General features: G+C 38.0%; 2 protein-coding genes across 5 annotated transcripts; both read left to right on the top strand.

Moving 5' to 3' along the window:
• Positions 1-4,344: 4,344 nt before the first annotated feature.
• On the top strand, positions 4,345-8,320 carry LOC132201833 (DNA-binding protein Ets97D-like). 4 transcript variants are annotated; one of them, XM_059628335.1, is made up of 10 exons: positions 4,345-4,544; positions 6,270-6,379; positions 6,435-6,584; positions 6,644-6,776; positions 6,831-6,990; positions 7,047-7,166; positions 7,218-7,430; positions 7,484-7,609; positions 7,650-7,885; positions 7,944-8,320. In XM_059628335.1, the coding sequence occupies exons 2-10, from the start codon at positions 6,330-6,332 to the stop codon at positions 8,109-8,111; spliced, it is 1,356 nt and encodes a 451-aa protein (XP_059484318.1). In that variant the 5' UTR covers positions 4,345-4,544; positions 6,270-6,329; the 3' UTR covers positions 8,112-8,320. The 4 variants fall into 4 exon arrangements, with proteins under 4 accessions (XP_059484318.1, XP_059484320.1, XP_059484317.1 ...); XM_059628337.1 differs by lacking the exon at positions 4,345-4,544 and adding an exon at positions 5,865-5,936 and having other exon boundaries at positions 7,662-7,885; XM_059628334.1 differs by lacking the exon at positions 4,345-4,544 and adding an exon at positions 5,865-5,936.
• A 347-nt stretch (positions 8,321-8,667) lies between these two features.
• Positions 8,668-11,973, top strand: LOC132201832 (endoplasmic reticulum chaperone BiP). The gene is made up of 4 exons (XM_059628333.1): positions 8,668-8,816; positions 9,400-9,560; positions 9,623-9,989; positions 10,100-11,973. Exons 2-4 carry the CDS (start codon positions 9,436-9,438, stop codon positions 11,579-11,581), a joined length of 1,974 nt encoding a protein of 657 aa, XP_059484316.1. The 5' UTR covers positions 8,668-8,816; positions 9,400-9,435; the 3' UTR covers positions 11,582-11,973.
• Positions 11,974-12,202: the final 229 nt, after the last annotated feature.

Below are 12,202 nucleotides of genomic sequence, written 5' to 3'. Positions count from 1 at the left end.
GCAAGAAAAATAAACTTTAAATGGACTTTTAAGACTTTTACCTCCCCCAAAGATTGATTACAAGTTTAATCGCCTGCGACTTGGATGCTTAAAAAATAATTTTAAATGTCATCAGCGCCTTTTTATGGAATTTCGCTGCGTGGGGCGTTTTGAATTTATGGCTCTGTTTTATTGCTTCAGCATGTAAAATAGAGCTTGATATAGAAATACAAAAAGCGATTTAACACGAAATAAAATTTAAAATAGAAGACTCAAAATTGTCGTCAATAATAGATAAAGATTAAGTTACAGAAAATTAATTTCTGAAAACGCAAGTTTTTTTTTAGTTAAAATTAAGCCAAATTAGATAAAATAAAAAAATATCTGGCCACCCTTGTAAACCTGCCAAGGGTGGCCATTTAATCAATAACAGAAAAGAGGGGGGTTAAACATATTATTTAAATTTCAGTTCTTTATATACACTAAAAGAAACCTTGAGTAATTTAATTAAAACCCTAATATTTTTACCTGACCTTTCCAATGGAAATTGAAGTCTCATCTTCAATACAAAAACCATTGTTGAGGGAGGTGGTTTAATTATCGGCCAATGACTACAAGTGGTTCTGTATATAATTTTAAAACAAATTAAACGAAGGTTGTGATTTTGACGAAAAATTCTAACCATTTATTGTTATAGTAATTTCCGCGCTCAACTTTATTCTATTTTCCTCGATTGCGTGCATAATCCTGCCATTATAAAAAGGTGGGTAATTTCTGCTGGTCAGAGGCGCTTATGGTGCAGGGGAAGAGTTTCTTGTCCTTTCACCGCGTAATATTACAATGCTCTCGCGTGCGAGTAGCCTTTCTAAAGCGGTGTTAATTTCTTTCTATCGAGTACGCGAGTGCAGCACCGGATTGCGAAACACCTCCTCTGACAATATATAAATGAATTGCACTCGAACTTTGTCCCTCCGCCAACGGCAGCGTTAATTTTCATATACTTCCGACTCTGTCGCACCCGATAACAAAAAGACTGATGCCGATGACACGCGAAAAATTCGCACACATCTGCTCTCGATTAGACGACGACAGACGTGCAGCTCGGGGCCCATACCTGCCCAGCAACCGCAAACACGCGCGAGCAGATCTGTGCAATAGATGAATTCATCTTAATTTTTCCTGGTTTAAAAATAAATGAGTCAGCGTCGTCTCTAGTTGGAAAAATCAACAGCCACTATTTTAATTCATGCTTAGATTAAATCAGCTTTTCTGTTTAATTTTATTTTAAAATTTTATTCAGTATTTCTTAATACACAAATTTCTAAGGGAACACAAAAAAAGGCCTGTTTGTTCATAAAATTATCAAGTCAAAAAAAAAGTTTAATTCACTACTAATTGGATTATTAAGAACGTAAATAATTAATTATGTATATAAATTCAATGCTAGCAATCTTTTTATTAATTACAGTGCAAAAAATTTCGCAGCATTTTTATCCCAACTCTTTATCAATCAAAACACTTTAAAAAATATAAGAGAATTGGCAAAAACTTCTATGCGAACTTTTCTTTTTTGGTTTGATGAAAATAATGGGAAGAAAAGAATTAGGAAAATTAAAAAATAAATTAAAATTTAATTTTTTGCTTTCCAACACTTTTCTGAATAATGGAATTCTTTCTTTTTCTTTTTCGAGACTCATTATTTGCATAAAAGAAAAAACAGGGTCAATCTCCTCTCTGACGCTATATTGATTCACTGGAATTCCCTGTCCCCTTTTTTAAAAGAAATTTCACATCCACAACCAGAAATAATTATACAAACGTCATCACATCCAATCTCTTATCATTACACAAATCTGAGATTATTCGCAAATTTTGTCTTTGATTCTCAATGACTGCGCCAAACGCACACAGCACGCCATCAAGGTTCAGCGCGCTGGTATGCTTCCTAATTTTTCCAGTCCGTGGTTTCGTCACTCTTCCTCATTCATTTACCTGCACGCCGTGAAAAATCTTGATTTATATAAAAGAAAAAAATCGGCGCCTTTTTTCATTTCAAAGGCTGCACCTGTTCCACGATGGCTTAGAAAAGAAAATTTAAGAGAATATTAATTCGCAGCCTGAGGGGCGCGAGCCAAGTTTCCGAGGAAAAACGGGTAGCATATTAAAATAATAATACATATATAAAATGATGCTTTTTTATCTCGATGGCGCGTCCTTCCGATTCATAAATAAGGATGGGATAGATCGCATGTGGAATAAAGTAATAAAAAAATCCACCTGTGTGCGTGCTGCCCTGTCCGTTTTTCTTTCTCTCGTTTTGTTTTGCATTTTACAGCAGCCAGGCCATTCAATCTTTTCCCTCCGCGCCTTGATTGAATTATTCATCTTCTCTGCGAAAATCGCGTTCGTTGAAAAAGAAGTGGAAATGGCTTGCGTAAAGGAGAGCGCTGTAGTGGACCGATATGAATTGCTAATTGCGCGCGCCCTGGGTGTTTGCTGCTCGCTTGCATTTCGATCTAGGGCTTGGTGCGTGTCGATTAGAATGCGAATCGGACGGGCAGAAAAAATGCCCAACATTCCTTTTATCTTATTCATGAATATTAAAATATAACAGACTTACTTAAAAACAATTTTTAAAGCAAATAAAATTTCGATCCTATCTTCTACATTAGATGCAGGAATGAATTGAATTCTGAAAATAAAAACTTGTTTTTTTTATTTCAATTAAAAAGATGCAAACATTCAAATTGAACATCATTAATGTATCCATTTGATAATTTAATTGACATAATTAGAAGTTTCCAGATTTATTTTCACTGTTTGTTTTTCTCGTAGCCAAATTCAAATGAAAGTGAGCATTGAGGCGCGCGAAAAATAATTATCGCGTTTCATTGCGGCAATCTGGCGCTAATTGAAAGCCGACGAGTGGCTTCTTCTTCTTTTCTAATGCCGACAGAGCAGCGAAACAAAATGTTTGCGTCTCTGTCGGACGCGAATCGATTCGTCTCAAAAGAAAAGAGATAAAGAAAGGACCGATTTCACGCGTAAGTGCCGACCACCGAGAGTCGGAAGCACGCAGAGAGCCGCGCGCGCGGATCATCATCATACTGCACACACAAAGCTTTATTTTCGCGACCGACGCAATGTTTGCATGAGTGTGCGCTGATAAGATACGGACGCACTCCGGGCTGCACGCAAATTTGTTATTTTTTTTTTTATTTATTATATTGCCCGTTAATTAGCTTCAAGATGACAACTATTTTATGTGTAAATAAAATTCTTGATTTTGAATATTTAAAACGAGTAATTACGCAATTATTATGCATCCTCATTTATTGAATCAAATTTAAAATATCTGCAATTGAATTAACTCTAATAATTAAATAAAAGATTAACACTCCCACTTTTAAATTCACTCATATTTTAATGCTTCTTTTTAACTAGTTAACTTAACATTTGCAGAGAATAAAAATCATTTTCATTAAATGAATTAGGATTTTCAAAGTTTTGACAAATTTTAACGGAAAATTAAATCCGCCCTCCTATAATCCAACAAGCAAATTTAAATCAGTTCATCACGCATAGTGTGCGAGTGTTTTAATTTAAATAAAATTCAAACAATCAAGATTTTTTTTCAAAATTGATTTTACAATAATATTAAATATTTCTACACAAAACTTAGTTTGTATAATTATTTTCCCATATTTTGCATGAAAGTATTTTTTTCCTTTTAAGACTAGGAAGTCCCCCCCCTAATTAAATTAAAAGGATTAAAACAAATTAGTTTTTTTCTTCACCAAAAATTAGAGTGTTTTTATAGGTAGCATAAAATATAATTATTAAATAAAGGTTACTTTAGTCTCCAAAATGCGCGTTACTTTATTTACTGTGAGGTCCGTTTTTTTAGTTTGATAATGTCAGATGAAATATACATTTGATTAAAAAAAAAATTCTTATACAATCTAATGAAGTCTGAATTTTATTTCAATTCAATTTAACTAATTTATTTAAAAAAAATATTACCTGGTCTAGTTTTTTTTACCATAAAAATAATAACAAACCCTGAAAATATAGTCGGAAGGTTTTGATAGTAAAATTTTTCCCATTATCAGAATATAACATATCGATGTCAATGGAAATATAAAAAAAAATCTGAATTTTCATTTCAATCAAAAATGTGACGTTTTCCTATTATGAATTTCTATTACTTTAAACACATAAATATCCACGGAATTAATTCCACTGTGAGAATTATTTCTTCCTCATAGCGAGCCGAAAGGTTGGAGCGAATTTTGAAATTTTTCAAATAAAATGCGTGCAAGTGGTGCTGGGGCCGCGAAAGTACATTCGTTTGGCTGCGCGAGCGGCGCTCGCTTGTGGGGCTGACAAGGAACGAGAAAAGTTCGGCGGCGGGTCGGAGCGCGGAGGCCCGTTTTCAGCGCTCGCGAGGCCGTCGGAGGCCGCGAAGGGCCGCCGCGGGTCGGCCGACGTTCGGCCGAGGGCGGGGGCGCGTCGGCCGAGGCGTCGACGCGACTGGCTAGTGGCAAACACGACAAGTATGTGAGGTATTGAAAGCATTGGCGACACATTGCCGCGGCATTTGACCGATCTGACGGCCAAACGCGCGCCGGCGGCCGCCGCCGCCACTCAAACTGGCCGCCTCTACTTACCGCTGACGAAATGCGCTGGCCTGGGCCGCCGATTTCCGCTGTTAGCACAAAATTTTGGGCCTTATTTCGAAGAGCGACTCTTCGTTAGGAATGCCAGGAATGGCACAAGAATTCTGACAACGCACCCAACGACTGCGCACTGGGCCGCCGCACACTCCGATGCACAACTGCAAACGACTCGGACCATTTTCTCGCCGCGGACCCTCGGCCTACGCCATCTCTGTGCAGCCTCCAATAATATACATACACCCATGAGCTTTCACGTCGAGCATTCTCTCGAAAATATTTTTTTAAATAAATAATTCACTGGATTTCTTTTTTTAAATAAATAATTTTGACTTGAAAAGTTTAATTATATGCAAAACTTTAAAAAATTATCCTTCTGCCTTACCACGGAGGAAAAAAATCAAATAGAAATATTTCAAAATTAATAATTCACAGGCAATTTATATGTGAAAAATAAAAATTTATTTTTCCCTTTCTTAAGCTGAGGAAAAAAAAGTGAATTCGGATAAGTGGAATCAAAATGAACTCATACGACTGCAACAACGTTTTCAAAAATTTTCAAATATTTATTATCTAGGAATGAGAACGAGTGATTATTTACCGATCGTTGTTTGAGGTTTAAAAAGTTCTGGAAAAAATAAATATGAATCTGAGATTTTGTAATTCTGGAATATTTAAGCAAAAGTTTTCTTATACAATGCTATATTCAAAATTCAATTTTGGAAACGGAAATATAATGATTACAATTTCTTTTCCATAAATTTCTAAGCTGATTTAAAAATGAATATTTAATTTAAATTTCTTATTCTTAGCTAGTTTTTTTTATATAAAATATTTTTAATTTTGAAGATAAATTTTAAATATAAGACTTTTTATTATGATCTATTTTAAAAAACCTCAATACGATCAAAAAACTAACTTCTAACACCAAATTTCTACACCAAACACCTCTGACGAGTGCGAAGTGGTATTTTATTTTTTTGTTTCATTATATATAAAAGTTTTTTTCTATATGACGTGTTGTGAGTTGTGAATATGGTGAACTATGAATAAATTTATTCAGCAATATATTTCTTATCCTATGTACTATGCTGTTACAATGTACCAGCGAATGTACTTGAAAATAAAAATAATAACGTATGTAATGCATTATCGCTTGCGTGGATTATTTAGTTCCCGGGCTGACTTGGTTCTGTTGGCCTCCCTGTAATTCCCTTTTCCCCCTTTTCTTCCCACAACAACAAGAGATTATTATTCAAAATGGCTTTCTGCTGAGTTTAAGTTAGTATTAGTTTTTTTTAAAATATTTATATTTCAAAGGCGTTTAGTGTAAATTTTAATTTATCTATGCCTTGACTCCAAGCTAATCCTAAAAAGTCTTCTGATATATTTTAAGTTTCGTCCGTGAAATTGGTACAAATTGTATACACAATTTTTCTTAGGCAAAGGAATGTGTGTAAATTTGTTCCAAAACCTTCCTTTTGTTTTGATTTTATTCGTGGGTGTAGGTCTAGACTTTTTCCTTATAAAGTCGGTTTATGAAACAATAATATTGATACAATCTAAATATAATTATGTCGACTAATGTATTATACTTTCCCTTCCTTTTTTCAGATTTCCTTTTTATCATCGGAATTTATTCAGTTTTATAATTCTATCTGCTGTCAATGAATCATGAACGGAAATTCTAGCAAATCCGACGGAGGAAATCCTTCCAGAAAAAGGTGTTTATCATCAAATCATTGTAATTATTTGTACAATTTTATTTTTGTCTTGCAGAAAAGCATCAGAAACGTCAAAAGCGAATGATGAGAAGTACTTCAAGTACATAGACTGTGATGAAGAGTCGATTTTGAACAATGACATTTTGACGTCTACGTTGGTAGACGAGCCAACCGTTATGGAACAGGAAGTGGTCACAGATATGGAGTAAAATTATAGCTAAACAGAAAAGTATTCCCTTATTAACAAAATGAAAATAATTGTAGGGACCCGTCAGACATAATAATTTTACACATGGACATAAGTGAACCTTTAACAACCCTGCGGTCACTTCTTGAAGCTAAACTTGGAGGTATCGACCTCACTGGCTACAAATTTTGGCTTCAAGACTCGCAAATGGTATTTTTTTTTCCATAATTTGCAAGCATGAATAATTTTAAATTATGTTTTCAGTTGGATGCCAACAAAACTCTCCAAGATCAATGTGTGTCCGAGGGAGGAGTTGTTCAAATTAATGTAGAGTTGCTCCAAGATCCCATTCATGGAACTAAAATAAACATAGTGGATGTTTTGAGGCCTGGAGATGATTTTCTGGAGCAGCAAGAAGCGCAGAGTAATATTATTATAAAGTGATTTTTTTTTTGCAATTTAACTCCATGAAATTTCTAGCCACTGAAGTTCCAAAGGTTCGAACTGATTCGCACTCGATCAGCAGCGAAAAGAAGGTAATGAAATGGTGCGTCGATTTAACTTTCAAGAAACTGCAGGAGAAACTCAACATTCCGAATGGTATCTCCTTGATTTATATTTTCCTCCTGCAATTCATAAATTTATTTTTAGACCCAGAAGAGTGGGCTGTCGAGCATGTACAGATTTGGCTGCAGTGGGCAGTGAGACATTTCAACTTGATCAGGATCCAGTTGTCAAATTGGTCTATAAATGGGAAGGCGCTTTTTTCCATGAAGAGGGAGCAGTTTAAGGAGAAAGTTCCCGTCGATCCAAATGATATTTTTTGGACTCATCTCGAACTTCTGAGAAAGTGCAAATTTGTTGGTAAGGCCTACACTAAATGATTTTTCAAAGTTATTTAAAAAAAAATTCTCCAGCTGTTTTGGACCAAAGTGAAGAAACAACGGTTAGTAAAATTAATACCCGGTTGACTAAGCCAAAGTACAAGTCGCAGAGAGTTATCATGTCCAAGTCTGTCGAAGCATTTGGAGCAGTCCGTCTTGGTAATACAATTTCTCAAGAAGTTCACCAGTTTCCATTCAGCTCCAGTTACAGGAAACAACGGTCAAATACAGCTTTGGCAATTCTTGCTGGAGCTCTTGACTGAGAAGCAGCACCGAGATGTGATTCAATGGGTCGGAACTGAAGGAGAGTTCAAATTGATTGACCCTGAAGTTGTTGCTCAGTTGTGGGGTGTCCGAAAAAACAAGCCCACGATGAACTATGAAAAGCTTAGCAGGGCATTGAGATACTATTACGATGGTGAAATGATTGCAAAAGTAAGATTTTATTGCAGAAACCAAGATATTTAATTAAAATTAATTGATTATCTCGTAGGTCCACGGAAAGAGATTTGTGTACAAGTTTGTTTGTGATTTGAAAGGACTGCTTGGCTATAGTGCTGCAGAATTGAGCAGATTAGTGGACGAATGTAGTGGTCCCAGCAGTGTTGACATGCTGGGGGACTCCGAAGAACACACCTTGTCGAGGCACAGACCATTGTGAAATGTGTTCAGGTCAAACCAATTTAGTAGGTTTCTTTTTTTCCATGGACTTGTTCAACGACTGATGCGAATACTGTATGCAGATTCTATTATTTCCAACGAGGAAATCATTTTTGCATCAATTATGTTTGTGTGATAGATCAGGCGAAGAGAGTATGAATTTAGTTAATGTTGTAAATAATTCAGAATTATTTGCATATTTTATGGAAATCATAAATAGAGTATTTTACGACAAAATAAATTGTGAAGTATTAACACACACGAATTTTTTATATTCAATTTTTCATTCAACTTAGCAATATTGATTTGACACTATCTGTTACTTTATTTTGATAAAATTTTATTTACGACCTAAATGACCTATTTTTGAAAAGGAACTAAAAACGCGCGCAAGATTGTGCATGTTGCAATTTGTACCGTTGATGGCAGCACCTCGATATCCTTCGAGTTTCTTCTTGCACTTTCCATATGTCGGGACGTGGTCCAATGACGTTAGTCCAGCTGTATGTGACGCGGGCCAATCAGAGCGCCGTTCGTGGCGTTTCAGCCAATGGGCTCGCGACACGCTGGGATATTGGGTTCATAAACCCGGTCTTTGAGTACCAGACCAGTTGTGAGTCGTGTCATTTATTTGAAGCAAGCACAAGAAGAACGAGTGAGTTGACAGATTTTCAAGTGAATTGCGAAGCAAGTACTGCCGACAGAGGTGAGAATACATATTTAAATCATAACCACACATGCGAGCGTCAGTAATTTCGATTTGAAATACGCTGCTCCCTTTCAAAAATCCGACTTTAAAGCTTTTAAATCCGTGCGCATGGGGGTGCAGCCCGATTGGAATTTATCATAACGGGACTTGGCTGTGCATTCCGATCTAATTGTACGAACAATTATCAGACTGAGGGACTCTAAATTTGTTTTTAAGCCTTAATATTTAATTGAACTGCAACCGGCTTCAAAAAATTTGGATTTTGGCGTCTTTTAACATAAATTTTTTCACGCCTGGCGGTCCTTTAAAGGTGGCTTTTCCCGTTGAGTGATCAGCGGTGCGAGCCGATACAATACAACCTTGATACAAGACGTCCACGTAGCTTTGCATTTTTTAGCATCTTTAAACACTTGGCTCTCGGTTTCTATAAATTGTTTTAAATTTTTAAATACCCTCATGCATATTTTATTATTTTTAACCTGAAGTGCGGTTTTTTAATCAATATTTTTTTCTGGAACATTCTTAAAATTTCAAATTTTCACCATGTATTTTCAATTCATGAACAAATTTTTAATTACAGATTTTTCAATCTTCAACTGCGGTTTAAGGAGTCGAAATGAGACTGCTCCTTCTCCTTAACACATTCTGCCTTCTGGCAGCCGTCGCCTTCGCCTCGAAGGACGACAAAAACAAGGACATTGGAACTGTTATTGGCATTGATTTGGGAACCACTTACTCTTGGTAGGCCTTTCATTACATAACCAGTCCACCTAGATTCTAACCCTGAATTTATTAATTTGCAGTGTTGGCGTGTACAAGAATGGTCGAGTGGAAATCATTGCTAACGACCAAGGTAACCGCATCACTCCCAGCTACGTGGCCTTCACTGCCGACGGCGAACGCCTTATTGGTGACGCCGCAAAGAACCAGCTGACCACCAACCCTGAGAACACCGTTTTCGACGCCAAGCGTCTCATCGGTAGAGAGTTTACCGACGCCACTGTCCAGTCTGATATGAAGCACTTCCCGTTCAAGTTGATCGAGAAGAACAGCAAGCCTCACATCCAGGTTGACACCTCTCAGGGCAACAAGGTCTTTGCTCCCGAAGAAATCTCCGCCATGGTCTTGGTCAAGATGAAGGAAACTGCCGAAGCCTATCTTGGCAAGAAGGTACCTTTGAATTAAAATTAATAATTAACTTGTAAAATTGTATATTTATTGTAAAAACAAAGTATTTTTCAATTATTTTCTAAATACTAATTCTTAATTTTTCCCCCCAGGTCACCCACGCTGTTGTCACTGTGCCCGCTTACTTCAACGATGCCCAGCGTCAGGCTACCAAGGACGCTGGCACCATTGCCGGTCTCCAAGTCATGAGAATCATTAACGAGCCGACTGCTGCTGCCATTGCCTACGGTTTGGACAAGAAGGAAGGCGAGAAGAACGTTCTAGTCTTTGATTTGGGTGGTGGTACTTTTGACGTGTCCCTGCTCACCATCGACAATGGCGTCTTCGAAGTCGTTGCCACCAACGGTGACACTCACTTGGGAGGTGAAGATTTCGATCAGCGCGTCATGGACCACTTCATCAAGCTGTACAAAAAGAAAAAGGGCAAGGACATCCGCAAAGACAACAGGGCAGTCCAGAAGTTGAGGCGCGAGGTTGAGAAGGCAAAGAGAGGTCTGTCCTCCGCCCACCAGGTCAAGATCGAGATTGAAAGCTTCTTTGAGGGAGACGACTTTTCTGAAACTCTCACCAGGGCCAAGTTCGAGGAACTGAACATGGATCTCTTCCGTTCCACCATGAAGCCAGTGCAGAAGGTCTTGGAAGACGCTGACATGAACAAGAAGGACATTGATGAAATTGTTTTGGTCGGAGGCTCCACTCGTATCCCCAAGATCCAGCAGCTTGTTAAGGAGTTCTTCAACGGAAAGGAGCCTAGCCGAGGCATCAACCCCGACGAGGCCGTTGCTTACGGTGCTGCCGTCCAGGCTGGAGTACTGTCCGGCGAACAGGACACTGACGCTATTGTCCTCCTTGATGTCAACCCTCTGACTATGGGTATTGAAACCGTTGGTGGAGTCATGACCAAGTTGATCCCCCGAAACACCGTCATCCCCACAAAGAAGTCGCAGATCTTCTCCACTGCCTCTGACAACCAGCACACCGTCACCATCCAGGTCTACGAAGGTGAACGTCCGATGACCAAGGACAACCATCTCCTGGGCAAGTTCGATCTCACTGGCATCCCTCCCGCACCTCGAGGTGTTCCCCAAATTGAGGTGACATTCGAAATCGACGCCAACGGCATTCTGCAGGTGTCTGCGGAGGACAAGGGCACAGGAAACAGGGAAAAGATTGTCATCACCAATGACCAAAACAGATTGACCCCTGATGACATTGACAGAATGATCAAGGACGCCGAAAAGTTTGCCGACGAGGACAAGAAGTTGAAGGAGCGCGTCGAGGCGAGAAATGAGCTCGAATCCTACGCCTACTCCCTGAAGAACCAGTTGGGCGACAAGGACAAGTTGGGCGCCAAGGTATCTGATAGTGACAAGACCAAGATGGAAGAGGCCATTGACGAGAAGATCAAGTGGCTGGAGGAGAACCAGGACGTTGATTCCGAGGACTACAAGAAGCAAAAGAAGGAGCTCGAGGACGTTGTGCAGCCCATCATTGCCAAGCTGTACCAGGGTCAGGGTGGTGCCCCGCCCCCACCTGCGGGCGGCGACGACGACGACATGAAGGACGAGTTGTAGACTGATCTTGCTCCCGCCTCATTGAAATTCCACACTTTTCATTTTTGATCTGAGACTTGCAAAATTTTGATCATCCATTTTTTGGTTCTCTTGAATTGGTATTTACATTAAACACCAATTCCAGCGGGCTCCACCTTTTTGTTTGTTAATTTATTATTGATATTCCATCCAGCACAAAGACCCTAACACACACACTTAGAATATGTAATGCCAATTATTATTCCCCTCAGTCTCTCCTCAAACACGACTGCTTTGTGCTAGGTTCACGTGGTCAAAGGCGAATATTTGTGTTTAGTTTAATAAGGGTGTGCTGAAGTCTTTAAAATGAGTATGTTGAATGATATGGAGAATGAAATCATTAATCAAGACACAATGTTCTGTGGTAACTAAAATCTAAATAGGATTAAAATATGTGCACTTCATTTGGTACTGTAATAAATAAATTGCGTTCAATTTTTGATGGGTGATTGTGAGAGAATGTAAAAAGTGCGAAATGTTATGAATTATGAAACAAAAGTTTTTAAAAAATAAAAATAAAAAAATAATTTGTAGCTTTTATTTACAATAAAACATTTTAAAGAATTTGTATTAAAATAAAATAAAACATCTTCTACACTTAAT

This window comes from Neocloeon triangulifer, unplaced genomic scaffold (genome assembly GCF_031216515.1).
Source record: "Neocloeon triangulifer isolate White Clay Creek 2 clone unplaced genomic scaffold, ASM3121651v1 ptg000014l, whole genome shotgun sequence".
Classification (NCBI taxonomy): domain Eukaryota; kingdom Metazoa; phylum Arthropoda; class Insecta; order Ephemeroptera; family Baetidae; genus Neocloeon; species Neocloeon triangulifer.
Note: the sequence above shows the minus strand (reverse complement) of the source record. Positions and strands in the feature narration are given on the sequence as shown.

What these genes read in the sequence shown, in the direction of transcription:
- LOC132201833 (XM_059628335.1), top strand. Translation starts at nt 6,330, where the DNA reads ATGAACGGAAATTCTAGCAAATCCGACGGAGGAAATCCTTCCAGAAAA. An exon ending in GGCTTCAAGACTCGCAAATG is followed by an intron (nt 6,777 to 6,830) that starts GTATTTTTTTTT and finishes TTATGTTTTCAG; the next exon opens with TTGGATGCCAACAAAACTCT. An exon ending in GAAACTCAACATTCCGAATG is followed by an intron (nt 7,167 to 7,217) that starts GTATCTCCTTGA and finishes ATTTATTTTTAG; the next exon opens with ACCCAGAAGAGTGGGCTGTC.
- LOC132201832 (XM_059628333.1), top strand. Translation starts at nt 9,436, where the DNA reads ATGAGACTGCTCCTTCTCCTTAACACATTCTGCCTTCTGGCAGCCGTC. An exon ending in TTGGGAACCACTTACTCTTG is followed by an intron (nt 9,561 to 9,622) that starts GTAGGCCTTTCA and finishes ATTAATTTGCAG; the next exon opens with TGTTGGCGTGTACAAGAATG. An exon ending in AAGCCTATCTTGGCAAGAAG is followed by an intron (nt 9,990 to 10,099) that starts GTACCTTTGAAT and finishes TTTTCCCCCCAG; the next exon opens with GTCACCCACGCTGTTGTCAC.